This window comes from Heptranchias perlo, chromosome 1, assembly GCF_035084215.1.
Source record: "Heptranchias perlo isolate sHepPer1 chromosome 1, sHepPer1.hap1, whole genome shotgun sequence".
Taxonomy (NCBI): Eukaryota; Metazoa; Chordata; class Chondrichthyes; order Hexanchiformes; family Hexanchidae; genus Heptranchias; species Heptranchias perlo.
The window spans coordinates 183,611,718-183,625,235 of NC_090325.1; the positions used below are offsets into that span (position 1 = coordinate 183,611,718).

Here is a 13,518-nt window from a genome sequence, read left to right on the forward strand (position 1 = left end):
TTCATTTCAGGGCATCACGGGGCATCTGTGTAATATCATCCAGGTGCTTATCCAGGTATGTATTCATCAAGTAATGGACATCTTAGGAGAGCTGGAGAATCCTTGCAGTTTGGCATCACATTAAGGCAGCAACGAGATATGGCTATCCAGTTTTTAGCAGTTTCTCGAGTTCCCAAGGTCTAGGATGCAATAGATGGCACTCCCATTGTTTTGCGGGTTCCTAAAGTTAACTGCCTCAACTTCCTGAAAAGAAAGAGCTACCAATTGCTGAATATCCAGATTGTGTATGACCAGAGGCAAAGAATCCTTCACATCAACACGTGATTTGCAGGAAGTTGCCATGATGCATTCATCCTCTGGAATTCTGCCCTCCCTGAGCTCTTCAAGGAAGAAATCACAGTTAATATACTAGGATAAGTCACACACCCTGCCATGGATAATGACCCCTCTAAGAGTTCCAAGAACAGCAGCAGAGAAGCAGTACCACAAGGTACATGCCCCTGCTAGAATAGTCATTGAGAGGGTCACTGATGTCTTCACCGGATGCTTTCACTGCCAGGACAGATCAGGAGGGGGTCTGCAATATGATCATTTGTCCTGCATAACTTTGCAGTCCAAAAAGCCCTGGACATGGACATTCCTAGGGAAGCAGAATATTGTGGAACAAAGCATCTGGCGATTGTCACTCCAAGGGCTCCTCCGTGACTGCTGCAAGGGGTTTAACACAATACTTTACTCACAACTTACATAACTCTTTTTCCCCCACCTTCAAATAAATGCAACATCCCTCAATCCAGTACCCATCCTAGAACATCACAACACACCACATCAGACCTCTTTGTCCCTACATGACCATGCAAGTTTTAGTCATCTGATTGAATAATTCAGCATGGAATAAGTGCACCCTTTCCTGTATGGCTATAATATCCATGAATAACAAAGTTCAACATAACTGCACATTGTTCATCAATACAATAAACTCAACATAAGCCCTTTATTCACATCGATTTATATCAAAATTACAGCACAGAAACAGGCCATTCAGCCCAACTGGTCTATGCCGGCGTTTATGCTCCCTAAAGAGCTTCTCCCTCCCTACTTCATCTAACCCGATCAGCATTTCCTTCTATTCCTTTCTCCCTCATGTGCTTATTTAGCTTCCCCTTAAATGCATCTATGTTATTTGCCTCAACTACTCTTTGTGGTAGCGCGTTCCACCTTCAGACCACTCTTTGGACAAAGAAGTTTCTCCTGAATTCCCTACTGGATTTATCAGCGACTATTTTATATTTATGACCTCTAGTTTTGGATTCCTCCACAAGCGGAAACATTTTCTCCACGTCTACCCAATCAAACCCTATCATTATCTTAAAGATATCTATTAGGTCACCCCTCAGCCTTCTCTTTTCTAGAGAGATAGCCCCAGCCTGTTCAGCTTTTCCTGATAAGTATATTCTCTCAGTTCTGGTAACATTCTTGTGAATCTTTTTTGCACCCTCTCCAATGCCTCTATATCCTTTCAGTAACATGGAGACCAGAACTGTACACAATACTCCAAGTGTGATCTAACTAAGGTTCTATACAAATTTGATGTGGAGATGCCGGTGATGGACTGGGGTGGACAAATGTAAGGAATCTTACAACACCAGGTTATAGTCCAACAATTTTATTTGAAAATCACAAGCTTTCGGAGATTATCTCCTTCGTCAGGTGAGTGAGTGAAAGGTTCTCAAATCGCATATCTTATATTAGGCTGGGACACGATCACACCAATCAAAGGTGTCGTTGGTGTTCAGACAGGTTAGCCACGGAAAACAGTACATCCCAGTATACTGAATACACAATGGGTCAGATTACAAAACCAGAGAGAGAAAGAGACCCGAAAGGCAGAGAGAGAGAGAGAGAGAGAGAATGTCCATTTGTATTAAAAACAGATAACTTTGTTTTTCCTGCTGGTGGGGTTACGTGTAGCATGACATGAACCCAAGATCCCGGTTGAGGCCGTCCTCATGGGTGCGGAACTTGGCCATCAATTTCTGCTCGACGATTTTGCGTTGTCATGTGTCTCGAAGGCCACCTTGGAGGACACTTACCCGAAGATCGGTGGCTGAATGTCCTTGACTGCTAAAGTGTTCCCCGACTGGGAGGGAACCCTCCTGTCTGGCGATTGTTGCGCGGTGTCCGTTCATCCGTTGTCGTAGTGTCTGCGTGGTCTCGCCAATGTACCATGCTCCGGGGCATCCTTTCCTGCAATGTATGAGGTAGACAATGTTGGCCGAGTCACAGGAGTATGAACCATGTACCTGGTGGGTGGTGTCCTCTCGTGTGATGGTGGTATCTGTGTCGATGATCTGGCATGTCTTGCAGAGGTTGCCGTGGCGGGGTTGTGTGGTCTTGTGGACGCTGTTCTCCTGAAAGCTGGGTAATTTGCTGCGAACGATGGTCTGTTTGAGGTTGGGTGGCTGTTTGAAGGCGAGTAGTGGAGGCGTGGGAATGGCCTTAGTGAGGTGTTCGTTGTCATCGATGACATGTTGAAGGCTGCGGAGAACATGGTGTAGTTTCTCCGCTCCGGGGAAGTACTGGACGACGAAGGGTACTCTGTTGGTTGCGTCCCGTGTTTGTCTTCTGAGGAGGTCTATGCGATTCTTCGCTGTGGCCCGTCGGAACTGTCGATCGACAAGTCGAGCGTCATATCCCGTTCTTACGAGGGCGTCTTTCAGCGTCTGTAGGTGTCCATCGTGTTCCTCCTCATCTGAGCAGATCCTGTGTATTCGCAGGGCCTGTCCATAGGGGATGGCCTCTTTGACGTGGTTGGGGTGGAAGCTGGAAAAATGGAGCATCGTGAGGTTGTCCGTGGGCTTGCGGTAGATTGAGGTGCCGAGGTGCCTGTCTTTGATGGAGATTTGTGTGTCCAAGAAAGAAACCGATTCTGAGGAGTAGTCCATGGTGAGTTTGATGGTGGGATGGAACTTGTTGATGTTATCGTGTAGTCTCTTCAGTGATTCTTTGCCGTGGGTCCATAGGAAGAAAATGTCATCGATGTATCTGGCGTATAGCGTTGGTTGGAGGTCCTGTGCAGTGAAGAAATCCTGCTCGAACTTGTGCATGAAAATGTTGGCGTATTGGGGTGTGAATTTGGTCCCCATGGCTGTCCCGTGTGTTTGGGTAAAGAACTGGTTATCGAAGGTGAAGACATTGTGATCCAGGATGAAGCGGATGAGTTGTAGGATGGCGTCTGGAGATTGGCTGTTGTTGGTGTTGAGTACTGAGGCTGTCGCAGCGATGCCGTCATCGTGGGGGATACTGGTGTAGAGTGCCGAGACGTCCATCGTGGTGAGAAGTGTTCCTGGTCCGTGGGTACTGAGTTCCGCACCCATGAGGACGGCCTCAACTGGGATCTTGGGTTCATGTCACGCCACACGTAACCCCACCAGCAGGGAAAAAAAAGTTATCTGTTTTTAATACAACTGGACATTCTCTCTCTCTCTGCCTTTCGGGTCTCTTTCTCTCTCTGGCTTTGTAATCTGACCCATTGTGTATTCAGTATACTGGGATGTACTGTTTTCCGTGGCTAACCTATCTGAACACCAACGACACCTTTGAATGGTGTGATCGTGTCCCAGCCTAATATAAGATATGCGATTTGAGAACCTTTCACTCACTCACCTGACGAAGGAGATAATCTCCGAAAGCTTGTGATTTTCAAATAAAACTGTTGGACGATTACCTGATGTTGTAAGATTCCTTACATCTATACAAATTTAACATAACTTCTTTGCTTTTCAATTCTATCCTTCTAGAAATGAACGCTAGTGCTTGGTTTGCCTTTTTTAAGGTCTTATTATCCTGCATCGTTACTTTTAGTGATTTACGTATTTGTACCCCTAAATCTCTTTGCTCTTCTATCCCATTTAGACTCTTATTATCCAAGCAGGATGTGGCCTCCTTTTTCTTCCTACCAAAATGCACCACCTCACACTTATGTGTGTTGAAATTCATTTGCCAATTTCACACCCATTCTGCAAGTTTATTAATGTCCTCTTGCATTTTGATGCATTCTTACTTTATATTAATCACGCCCCCGAATTTGGTGCCTTCTGCAAATTTTGAAATTGTACTTCCGATTCCCAAATACATTTTGCTTCCCCTACGTGACTAAACATACTCTTCTTTCTCCTATTCTAGTGCATCTCTTAGTGAAACCTGATATTGTGAGAGGTGGCTGGTTGTTCCTCAAGGGACTGGTGTGACCCTCCTGTCATGACAGCTTGTTCCTGGGAAGAAGCCACTGTTGAGTGCATCTCTGGAGCTATTGCCTGGGCAGCCTCGTGTCCCCTTCTGTGTGCCACTGGCATAGTGAGCTGAGGGGGAAGGCTAGAGGCTCGGCATGTGCTGTTGTCCTGAGAAATGGCAGCCTCCTGTAGGTCACCTCAGCCACCGCCATTCCAATGGACCTAGGATCTGTGCACCCTCTGATCAGTGGCATGGACAGTCTAAAGGCAGCTATCAGATCCTGAAAGCCTTGGAAGACAGTGCATTCTGGACACCAAGGTCTCAAAGCCAGTTTACAGGGCACATCTTGTCCACATTCTTCCATCTTTCCACCAGAGCTGCAGTCTGTGCTTCCATGGAAGAGAAAACACTGACTGGTCTTCGGCACCTTCTTAACTGTGGGCTGCTGTAGATTCACACCCACCTTGTAAGTATCAGCCTTGGCTTAGTGGTAGCACTGTCACCTCTGAGTCAGAAGGTTAGAGTCATAGAGTTATACAGCACGGATAGAGGCCCTTCGGCCCATCGTGTCCGCGCCGGCCATCAAGCCCAGTCTAATCTAATCCCATATTCCAGCATTTGGTCCGTAGCCTTGTATGCTATGGCATTTCAAGTGCTCATCCAAATGCTTCTAGAATGTTGTGAGGGTTCCTGCCTCCACAACCCTCTCAGGCAGTGAGTTCCAGACTCCAACCACCCTCTGGGTGAAAAAGTTCTTTCTCAAATCCCCTCTAAACCTCCCGCCTTTTACCTTGAATCTATGCCCCCTTGTTATAGAACCCTCAACGAAGGGAAAAAGCTCCTTAGTATCCATCCTATCTGTGCCCCTCATAATTTTGTACACCTCAATCATGTCCCCCCTCAGCCTCCTCTGCTCCAAGGAAAACAAACCCAATCTTCCCAGTCTCTCTTCATAGCTGAAGCGCTCCAGCCCTGGTAACATCCTGGTGAATCTCCTCTGCACCCTCTCCAAAGCGATCACATCCTTCCTGTAGTGCGGCGACCAGAACTGCACACAGTACTCCAGCTGTGGCCTAACCAGTGTTTTATACAGCTCCATCATAACCTCCTTGCTCTTATATTCTATGCCTCGGCTAATAAAGGCAAGTATCCCATATGCCTTCTTTACCACCTTATCTACCTGTTCCGCCGCCTTCAGGGATCTGTGAACTTGCACACCAAGATCCCTCTGACCCTTTGTCTTGCCTAGGGTCTTCCCATTCATTGTGGGATCAAACCCTGCTCCAGAGACTTGAGCACATAAGCTAGGTTGACACTTCATTGCAGAACCACCAGAGGTGCTGTCTTTCAGATGGGAAGTTAAACCAAGGCCCCATCTGCCCTCTCAGTTAGACATGAAAGATCCCATGGCACTATTCGAAGAAGAGCAAAGGAATTCTCCCTCCCCAGGATCCTGGCCAATATCGCTAAAACAGATGATTTGGTTTGTGGGAGTTTGCTGTGTGCAAATTGGCTGCAATTACAACAGTGACTGTACTTCATTGGCTGTAAAGTGCTTTAGGATGTCCTGAGGTCATGCAAGGCGCTAGATAAATGCAAGTTCTTTCTTTATTCCAATGCAGTTGCACCTGTAGCCATGAAAAAGCTCCCTGATGTTGCCACAATGATGGCTCCAGAGTCACAGCAGTTGCCAAGTTTGCTGTTGTCCAACCAGTGCAACCAGTTTAAAAATTACCACCACTTTTGATGACATTTCGGCACCCAATAGCATCAGATTGCCACCCTACCCCAGCTGCTGAAAGAAAGGTGTCTTTTAAGCTATTAAATTTTCCAGCTATTTTCTATTGGTGACATGTACCACACCTACCCTGTACTGCAGGTTTTTCCACGTAGCAACTTATCTAGATTTTCAGAATTTGCATTTCTCTGCTGCCATCAGCAGCTCGAGCATTTACATTCTGAGTCTAGCAGTCAGACACGGAGACACAGTTTTTAACTCGACAGATTTTTCAAGCGTTATCTAGTAGTGGTAAGTACAAAGGCTTTAATTTTTATAAACATTCATTGTTTCTTGAAAGCGTGCCCTGGGAAAAGCGAATGATCTAACGTTGCTAATGACTGTTCGTTCCTCACATGCCAGAAGCTTTATGCAAAGACTGGTCCATTACAACACTGCTGGCAGCAGATCAATTCAGCTGAACGAGTAATACAATCCTTCAAAGAATGAGCAAGTCTAACAGAAGCTTGTGATATAAGTCTTAGATCTTGTTTTATGTGTTTTATATTTAATCAGCCGCTAGTAGTTTTTTTTCTAATTCTCCAGAGGTGCTTTTACACAGCAGCAGTGCAGCCAACTGCAGAGGTTTGGGTGTCCCTCGGTCAGCTGCAATCTATAATGAAAACAAGCCCATGTGCCAGGAAAAGGTGGCATTGTAGACCCACATCAATGTGGGTCGATGATTCTGCCATTGGGAAAAGTCAGCTTCTTCAAGTATATGTGGGGAGATGGTACCTGCACATTTTCCTTCTGGGGTTTCCATAGCAACAGTATAGCCCGGCAAGCCTCTAGAGAATGGATCCTGAAACATAGAATCATAGAATGATCCAGCACAAAAACAGATCATTGGGTCAATCATGGAAATGGATGATCAGCTATCTGCTCTAATCCCACTCTCCTGCTCACTATCCACATCCTTTGATATTATTCTTTTTAAAGCAGTTTTCTAATTCCCTTTTGAAAGGTCATATGGAATGTGTTTCAACAAGAGTTTGTAGCAAAGAATTCCACATTCTAACCTCCCTCTGTATAAACAAATAGTAAAAATGGAAGAGTGATGCACAGAGTTTGCTTTCCCAAAACAGGATCCTACAAGCCATTTTTTAAACCCAAAGTAAAAAGCTTTGTGGTTTAACATTCCTGGCTTCATTAATCTTAACAAAAAAAGTAAATGTGAGTGAGCAGCACTCATGTCAGTAGAAAGTGCCAATGGACAGTTCATCAGCATTCCTTCTCCTCTAAAAGGAAGTTAAAAAAGGTAGCGAGAAGTTAGTGAAACGGACAATTTTTGTCTGTTTCGGCCCTGCTAAGGTCCTTAATAGTGAACTTGTGCAGTTTTCCTTAGCAGGATGGTAAGAGGTGGAGTTAGTGAACTTAATGATGGGAAAGATTTCATTGTAGGAACAAAGGAACAGGAGTAGGCCATTCAGCCGCTCGAGTCTGTTCCGCCACTTAATTAGATCATGGCTGATCTGTACCTTAACTTCATTAACCCGCCATGGTTACATATCCCTTAATAACCTTACCTAACAAAAATCTATTTTTAGTTTTTAAATTTTCAATAGACTCCCAGCCTCAACAGCTTTTTGGGGGAGAGAATTCCAGATTTCCACTACCCTTTGTGTGAAGAAGTGCTTCCTGACAAGATGCCTGAAAGGCATAGCTCTAATTTTAAGGTTATGCCCCCTTGTTCTGAATTCCCCCACCAGAGGAAATAGTTTCTCCCTATCTACCCTTTCAAATTCTTTAACATAAGAAATAGGAGCAGGAGTAGGGCGTAAGATAATCATCTTAAACACCTCAACAGGATCACCCCTTAATCTTCTATACTCAAGGGAATACAAGCCTAGTCTATGCAACAAAGTATCACCATAGTGATAGAATGAAGTGAAATAGACATGAGAGCACAAGAGTAGCAGCAATTGGAAGGTATATTAAATCAGTGTATGGACCAAGGGCGCAGAGCGATTGGGAGGCATATGACATACAGCAGATTATTTCTCCAGAACATAAGAACATAAGAAACAGGAGCAGGAGTAGGCCATACGGCCCCTCAAGCCTGCTCCGCCATTCATTAAGATCATGGCTGATCTTCAACCTCAGTTCCACTTTCCTACCTGATCCCTATATCCCTTGATTCCCTTAGAGTCCAAAAATCTATCGATCTCAGTCTCGAATGTACTCGACGACTGAGCATCCACAGACCTCTGGGGTAGAGAATTCCAAAGATTAACAACCCTGAGTGAAGAAATTTCTCCTCATCTCAGTTCTAAGTGGCCAACCCCTTATCCTGAGACTATGCCCCCTAGTTCTAGACTCTTCAGCCAGGGGAAACAGCCACACAGCATCTACTCTGTCAAGACCTCTCAGAATCCTATATGTTTTAATGAGAGCATTATGATACGTTAACACACGTATCCATTTGGTACAGCATTGTCATTACATGCACCGATTTGTACTTGTGCACAGTGTGTATGGGCACATTGTTGTAAAATATCACGTCAATCGCAGAAGATATGATTAATACGGTACATACCAGTAGTTCTCTGCAATCTACACTGTTTCAACACCTTCTGGACTCTCCCTTGCAAATGAAGCAACTGTTACTTCCTCATACACAATGGACGTGTTTATGTACTAAGATTTGTTTGTGTCAACACAACATTTTTTATACATATTTTTAACAATTATTACTTCCTTTCATGACCACATCTAGCAAATGCTGCTAGATTACAATAATATTCATGCCTTCTTTAAATTTTACACTGTCTTTGGGACCTCCAGCCAAATGCTCCAAATAGTTCATACTGAGCTCACTCTATTAGAGAGGTATTGGTACATTTGTTGGCACCTCTGTAGATTTGGGGGCCATCCTCCATCAGCAAACATCTGCTTGCGTTTCTCCATAACACCATTAGCCAGCATGATGTGCAGGGCCTCAATGGTAAAGTGGGATGTGCTCGCTTGTTTTCAGCCAATTTCCACAAACACTTCACAATCCACAGCATTTACACCAGTTAAGTGGCTCGTTAGCTATTTGAGAAGCACTGAATGATCATTACTGCTGGAGCTTCGTGTTTGTCTCGTAGGTTTTCATTTGCTAACCAAATTGGATTCTCAGAAAGTTGATGTTTCAACACCATAGGTTCCGGTAGTTTGTAATTCTCATCAGAAACAGGCTCTTCAATAAAAGAGGAATATCAGACACTGGATATTTTTGATGAACTTTTCAAAGCTGCATATTAAACAGAAAATAACAGGCGGACTTTATTGAAATACATTTCTTTTTCTTGTTTGAGGTAACATTTAAAGATACAAATGTTCATTAGTCTGGTATTAAGACATATGGTGGTAGATCTTGACTTTGTGCGATAGTGGAACACAGGCAATAGCGAGTCGGCATCCCATTTTACACCTCTCCCCATTTTTATTTCCATTGAATTCAATTAAAATAAAAATCAGTAGAGATATAAAAGGGGCTGCCAATTCGCTAGCACCTATCGTACAAAGTCAAGATCTACCCCCAAGCACTTTTCATAGACCTCTTCAGGCTGTTTGACACTATTCATTTTATTAGCTGCTGGCATTAGAAGTGCCTGAGTGACTCAGTTGAAAACTTAAAACACTATCACTAGAAGGTGGCCGGTAGTGCTGGTTGGTCTGCTGATGTACCCAACTTAGTGCATCATTAAGAGACAGAGTCTGTGAACACCACAGTATGAGTTCCTGCTCTCAGTCAATCATCAAAAGGAAATACCGAGTGAGGGCAAACTGATTTCCCATACGGAGGGAGGGGGTGCTGAGGGCACTCAATCAAGCCACTGTTGTACATTGTTTAACTGCCAGTTACATAAAGGCATTCACAGAGTCAAGACACAGTAGGAAGTATTTTCTGATGGGGATTGGCGAATTTGAGAGTTGTGTGTTCCCATTTGGCAGCGAGGGATTATGCCTGATCTCTGCCCACTTTGCATCACATGTCGGTGGGCTTAAGATGTGTTTGCCTGAAACAGGCAGGAGCTTTATTTACATATTAATTTGGGACAGGAACATCCTGCACACCATTTCCCAATGTTTCAGCATGCAGCACGTCCAATCACTAAATTGCCCATTTGAAATGGATGGATTGTCCAGGGTTGCCAGGTAATGTCACGGAAAGGACATAATAATGTTAAGGTGTTTGTCAGTCATTGCTTAACCATTTTTCTTTCTTTTCTGCTGGCATTTAGGTTCTCATGAGCTTTTGTGCCAGTCATCCTAATGTTTGTATTTCCCTCATCATTATTACTAGCAGCAGTGAGTTTCCCATTGGGAGTCCCCCTTTTTGAGGTATTTTGAGGAAGAGGAGGACCAACAGAGTGATGCCATGCAGGTCATGCTGCACCAGAGATGTTCTGTGGCCACCTTCTGGCATCTGCAGAGAGGGGTGAAGGTATCTCACTGAGATAGGTGGAGGCTCCTATTCCTGAAGGAAGCTGGGACAGCAGGCCCAATGACAAAGATATGTGAATGCCTGACTAACCACAATACTGGGCACACCAATCATAATGGGGCCATTTTTCTTCTTGCTACCAGCCCAATGGTAGGAAATCCAACAGAAATCAGCCCCATTGGATTTGCACTCATTTAGGTCCAAGCTCCATTTTCTGGTGGGGCTTGTGTTCGACGTTCAATGCTCCCATCTGAAGCAGGCAGGAATTTAATTTGCTTATGTAGAAAAGGGGAGGGCACCGGTCTATTTTGCAGTCTGTGGGTGTGCTGGATGATGACTGTCCAGCAGGTTCATAGAAACCTGGTGGGGAGGAAATCTGCGGGCAACAGGGCCTTTAGGAGACCTGCAGATTTTTCCAGCATTTCAGGCATTTCTAAGGTCCATTCTTATATTTTTTGTTCCTTTTTCAAATAGTACGCTTCCATTTGTGTCAATGGAAAACCTATTTCTAATTATTTAACTGTGTTGGAAATTCTGGGTGAGCTTGCTTTCTAAACATCCAAACCTGGGGATAATGGGCCGAGCAAGACAGCTGGAAATGGGAAAAAGAAATTTAAATGAGGGGATTTTTTTTTAAAAGATGAAAAAAATCAGTAGAATTTGGAAACATTTTCTTTCAATAACTCAAAATACAAGATAAAACAATGCCTGGGCTTTTACTTTACAGCGGTGCCTACACTTCAAAAGTACTTCATTGGCTGTAAAGCGCCTTGGAGTGTCCTGAGGTCGTGAAAGACGCCATATAAATGCAAATTCTTTCTTTACTTTATCAGGTTAGCTATCATTTTCCCTACCACTGGAGGAAAACAATGTCCTAATGAATTGGTATTTGATCCTGTGTCATTTGTTTCTGGGTCAGGCCCAATACCTCATATACCTGAGTTCACTCTGATTCACTACCTGCAATGCTGTGCTGTGCTTTCACTTGGTATCTCTCTCTCTCTCTCTCCCTACTTTCAGTTTTGAATTGAAAGTCTGCAGCGAACAATCACTCTGCATGGTAACCAGAGAGATCTGGGAATTAATTCAGGAAACTCGTGGGTTCCAATTTTTCACTGCTGCTTTGCACCGAGCCTAGCAACATCAAGTGAAGGCAGTTTTTTTTTGTGGATGTAACGTTTGGGTAAGGGAACACCATCAATTACCTTGTTTCCATACCATTAGGGATATAAACAACAGATGACGTGTTCGCCTCCCGTACTGTGCACGTTTGTAGGCTACTCTACTCTGTTTAGGTAACTGCAGAATTAAACGGCGGAACCAGGTAGGATGTAATTTAATATTTTGCTGTGTAATTGTAAATAAGTCTCTGGCAGTCCTTGCTTGGGTCGAGGGACAGCTCCAGCCTCTCTTAACAGATGCATGGCACAAACTATTTGGCCGGGGTGTGATAATTGTTAACATAGAGACTTTACAGCCAGTGTTTTTATGGGCTGGCATTGAGTTTCAGACTCATTAAATAATGAAGGCTCATCACAGCCTAACTTTTTCTCTGCTCGCAGAAGATCCTCCCGGAATCCAGCACCATGTCGCAGAGCGGCGCGGGGGGTTCGTCTGTTCGCAGATCCGGCTCCTTGGGAACTTTGCAACTGAAAGACGATCAGATCCAGCTCTTGGAAGATAACTTCGCCCGAAGGAAACAGCCAGACGAGTCGTCTCTGATGCTGGTTGCGGCGGAATGCGGTCTGTCAGAGCAGGAGACAGCGGTAGGTGAAACAGCACACAGCCCGAGAGCCGGCTCCCAACAGAACGGCACCTCCGGGGTGCCTATTGAGTCCCCTAGGGAGCTGTGGGGCCCACACACTTGACTCCATTTCTGAGATGCTGAACATAAATATTGATTCAGATTTATGTCAACAAAACCTTCAGGTCATCCAACCTTTCCAGCGCATTGAATCAACTCAGGCATGTTAAATAGTTTCTAGGTCAGGCCAGTCTAACGATTTATATTTAATTGTGATTAATTCTTGGTCCTTAGATAATATATTATGTAAATTGAGTCTCGTTTGGACTTGCCAACCCTGCAGGCTTGTCCTGGAGTCTCCAGGAATTAAAGATTCATCTCTTGGACATTGCTGCCAACAACCCAAGAGAAAAATACCCAGGGATATTTTTTAAAAACAAAATTCCGTTTTCTTTGAACACTTTTTTTGATTTAATTTTTAAAATATTGGAGATGGATTGGGGGGGGGGGGAAGAGACTGTATGACCAGGTAGAGCGGTGGGAAACAGAGTTGGCAACCCTAGTCTCGCTTAATAGGAGTGTAGATCAGTGGAGCCCAGTTGTCCGTTCGGAGCTCCCATCGAGCAAGACTCCATGCCGGGAGCGGGGCTTCAAAAGACTGACTCTATAATGTAATTAGTATTTTCCTTGTCCCCTGTCAACTGGCATTCTTAAAACCTTTACTGGTGATAATATAAAACTATCGCCTATGGCTCACAAGGCCCGAAGAACTCTATTTGTGCTTTTATTTCTTCTTCGTTGGGTTTGCCCTGTTTGAAGGTTGTGGCCCTTTTAGTTTTGGAAAGAGCTGCTGCTTTATCGGTGGCTAAATCATCTGAACACCAAGAGCTGTTGGGATGAGCTACTCGAGGTTTATACAAATGAACAGGAATGTGGATTTCACCACTACCAGTGGGGAGTGTTGCTCACAGGGAGCACATCTGAGGAACTTGTGGGTATCCAGCCCATAATAGTCCATCCATTAATTTTTAATATGTTCCTATGTTAATGGAGAGAAAATCGCAGGTTGCGTACCTGTCGTTTCCCAAGATGGGTGTGCCGGATCTCTGAATTACCCCTATAGGGGGCCCCAGAGGCTCCGTGGCCCATGAGGATTTTTTTAAAAATGTGGACACCCCAATTAATCTATTTTCTACCACAGAAGATGAGGCTGTCCAGAAAATCTTAGAGGAGGTAATGGCAACAGTAACAGATGCTCACAAAAGATAAACAAACTGGCGTATATTTTACATAAACAAAGTTTGGGAGTGTCTCAGGTTATAACTCAGACTT

At 44.3% G+C, this 13,518-nt stretch overlaps 2 protein-coding genes across 7 annotated transcripts in view; both read left to right on the top strand.

The window, feature by feature from the left end:
- LOC137328868 (myosin light chain 5-like) overlaps positions 1-13,518 on the top strand; it is a 283,582-nt gene that overhangs the window by 163,455 nt on the left and 106,609 nt on the right. The window lies entirely within an intron of this gene.
- The window catches only part of LOC137304173 (homeodomain-only protein-like), a 95,673-nt gene that overhangs the window by 78,157 nt on the left and 3,998 nt on the right, over positions 1-13,518 (top strand). For 2 of the 6 annotated variants that reach the window (XM_067972721.1, XM_067972795.1), the window contains one exon: positions 12,005-12,208. In XM_067972721.1, the coding sequence (XP_067828822.1) occupies positions 12,005-12,208 (204 nt within the window). The other 4 variants (XM_067972852.1, XM_067973000.1, XM_067973072.1 and 1 more) reach the window with 4 other exon arrangements.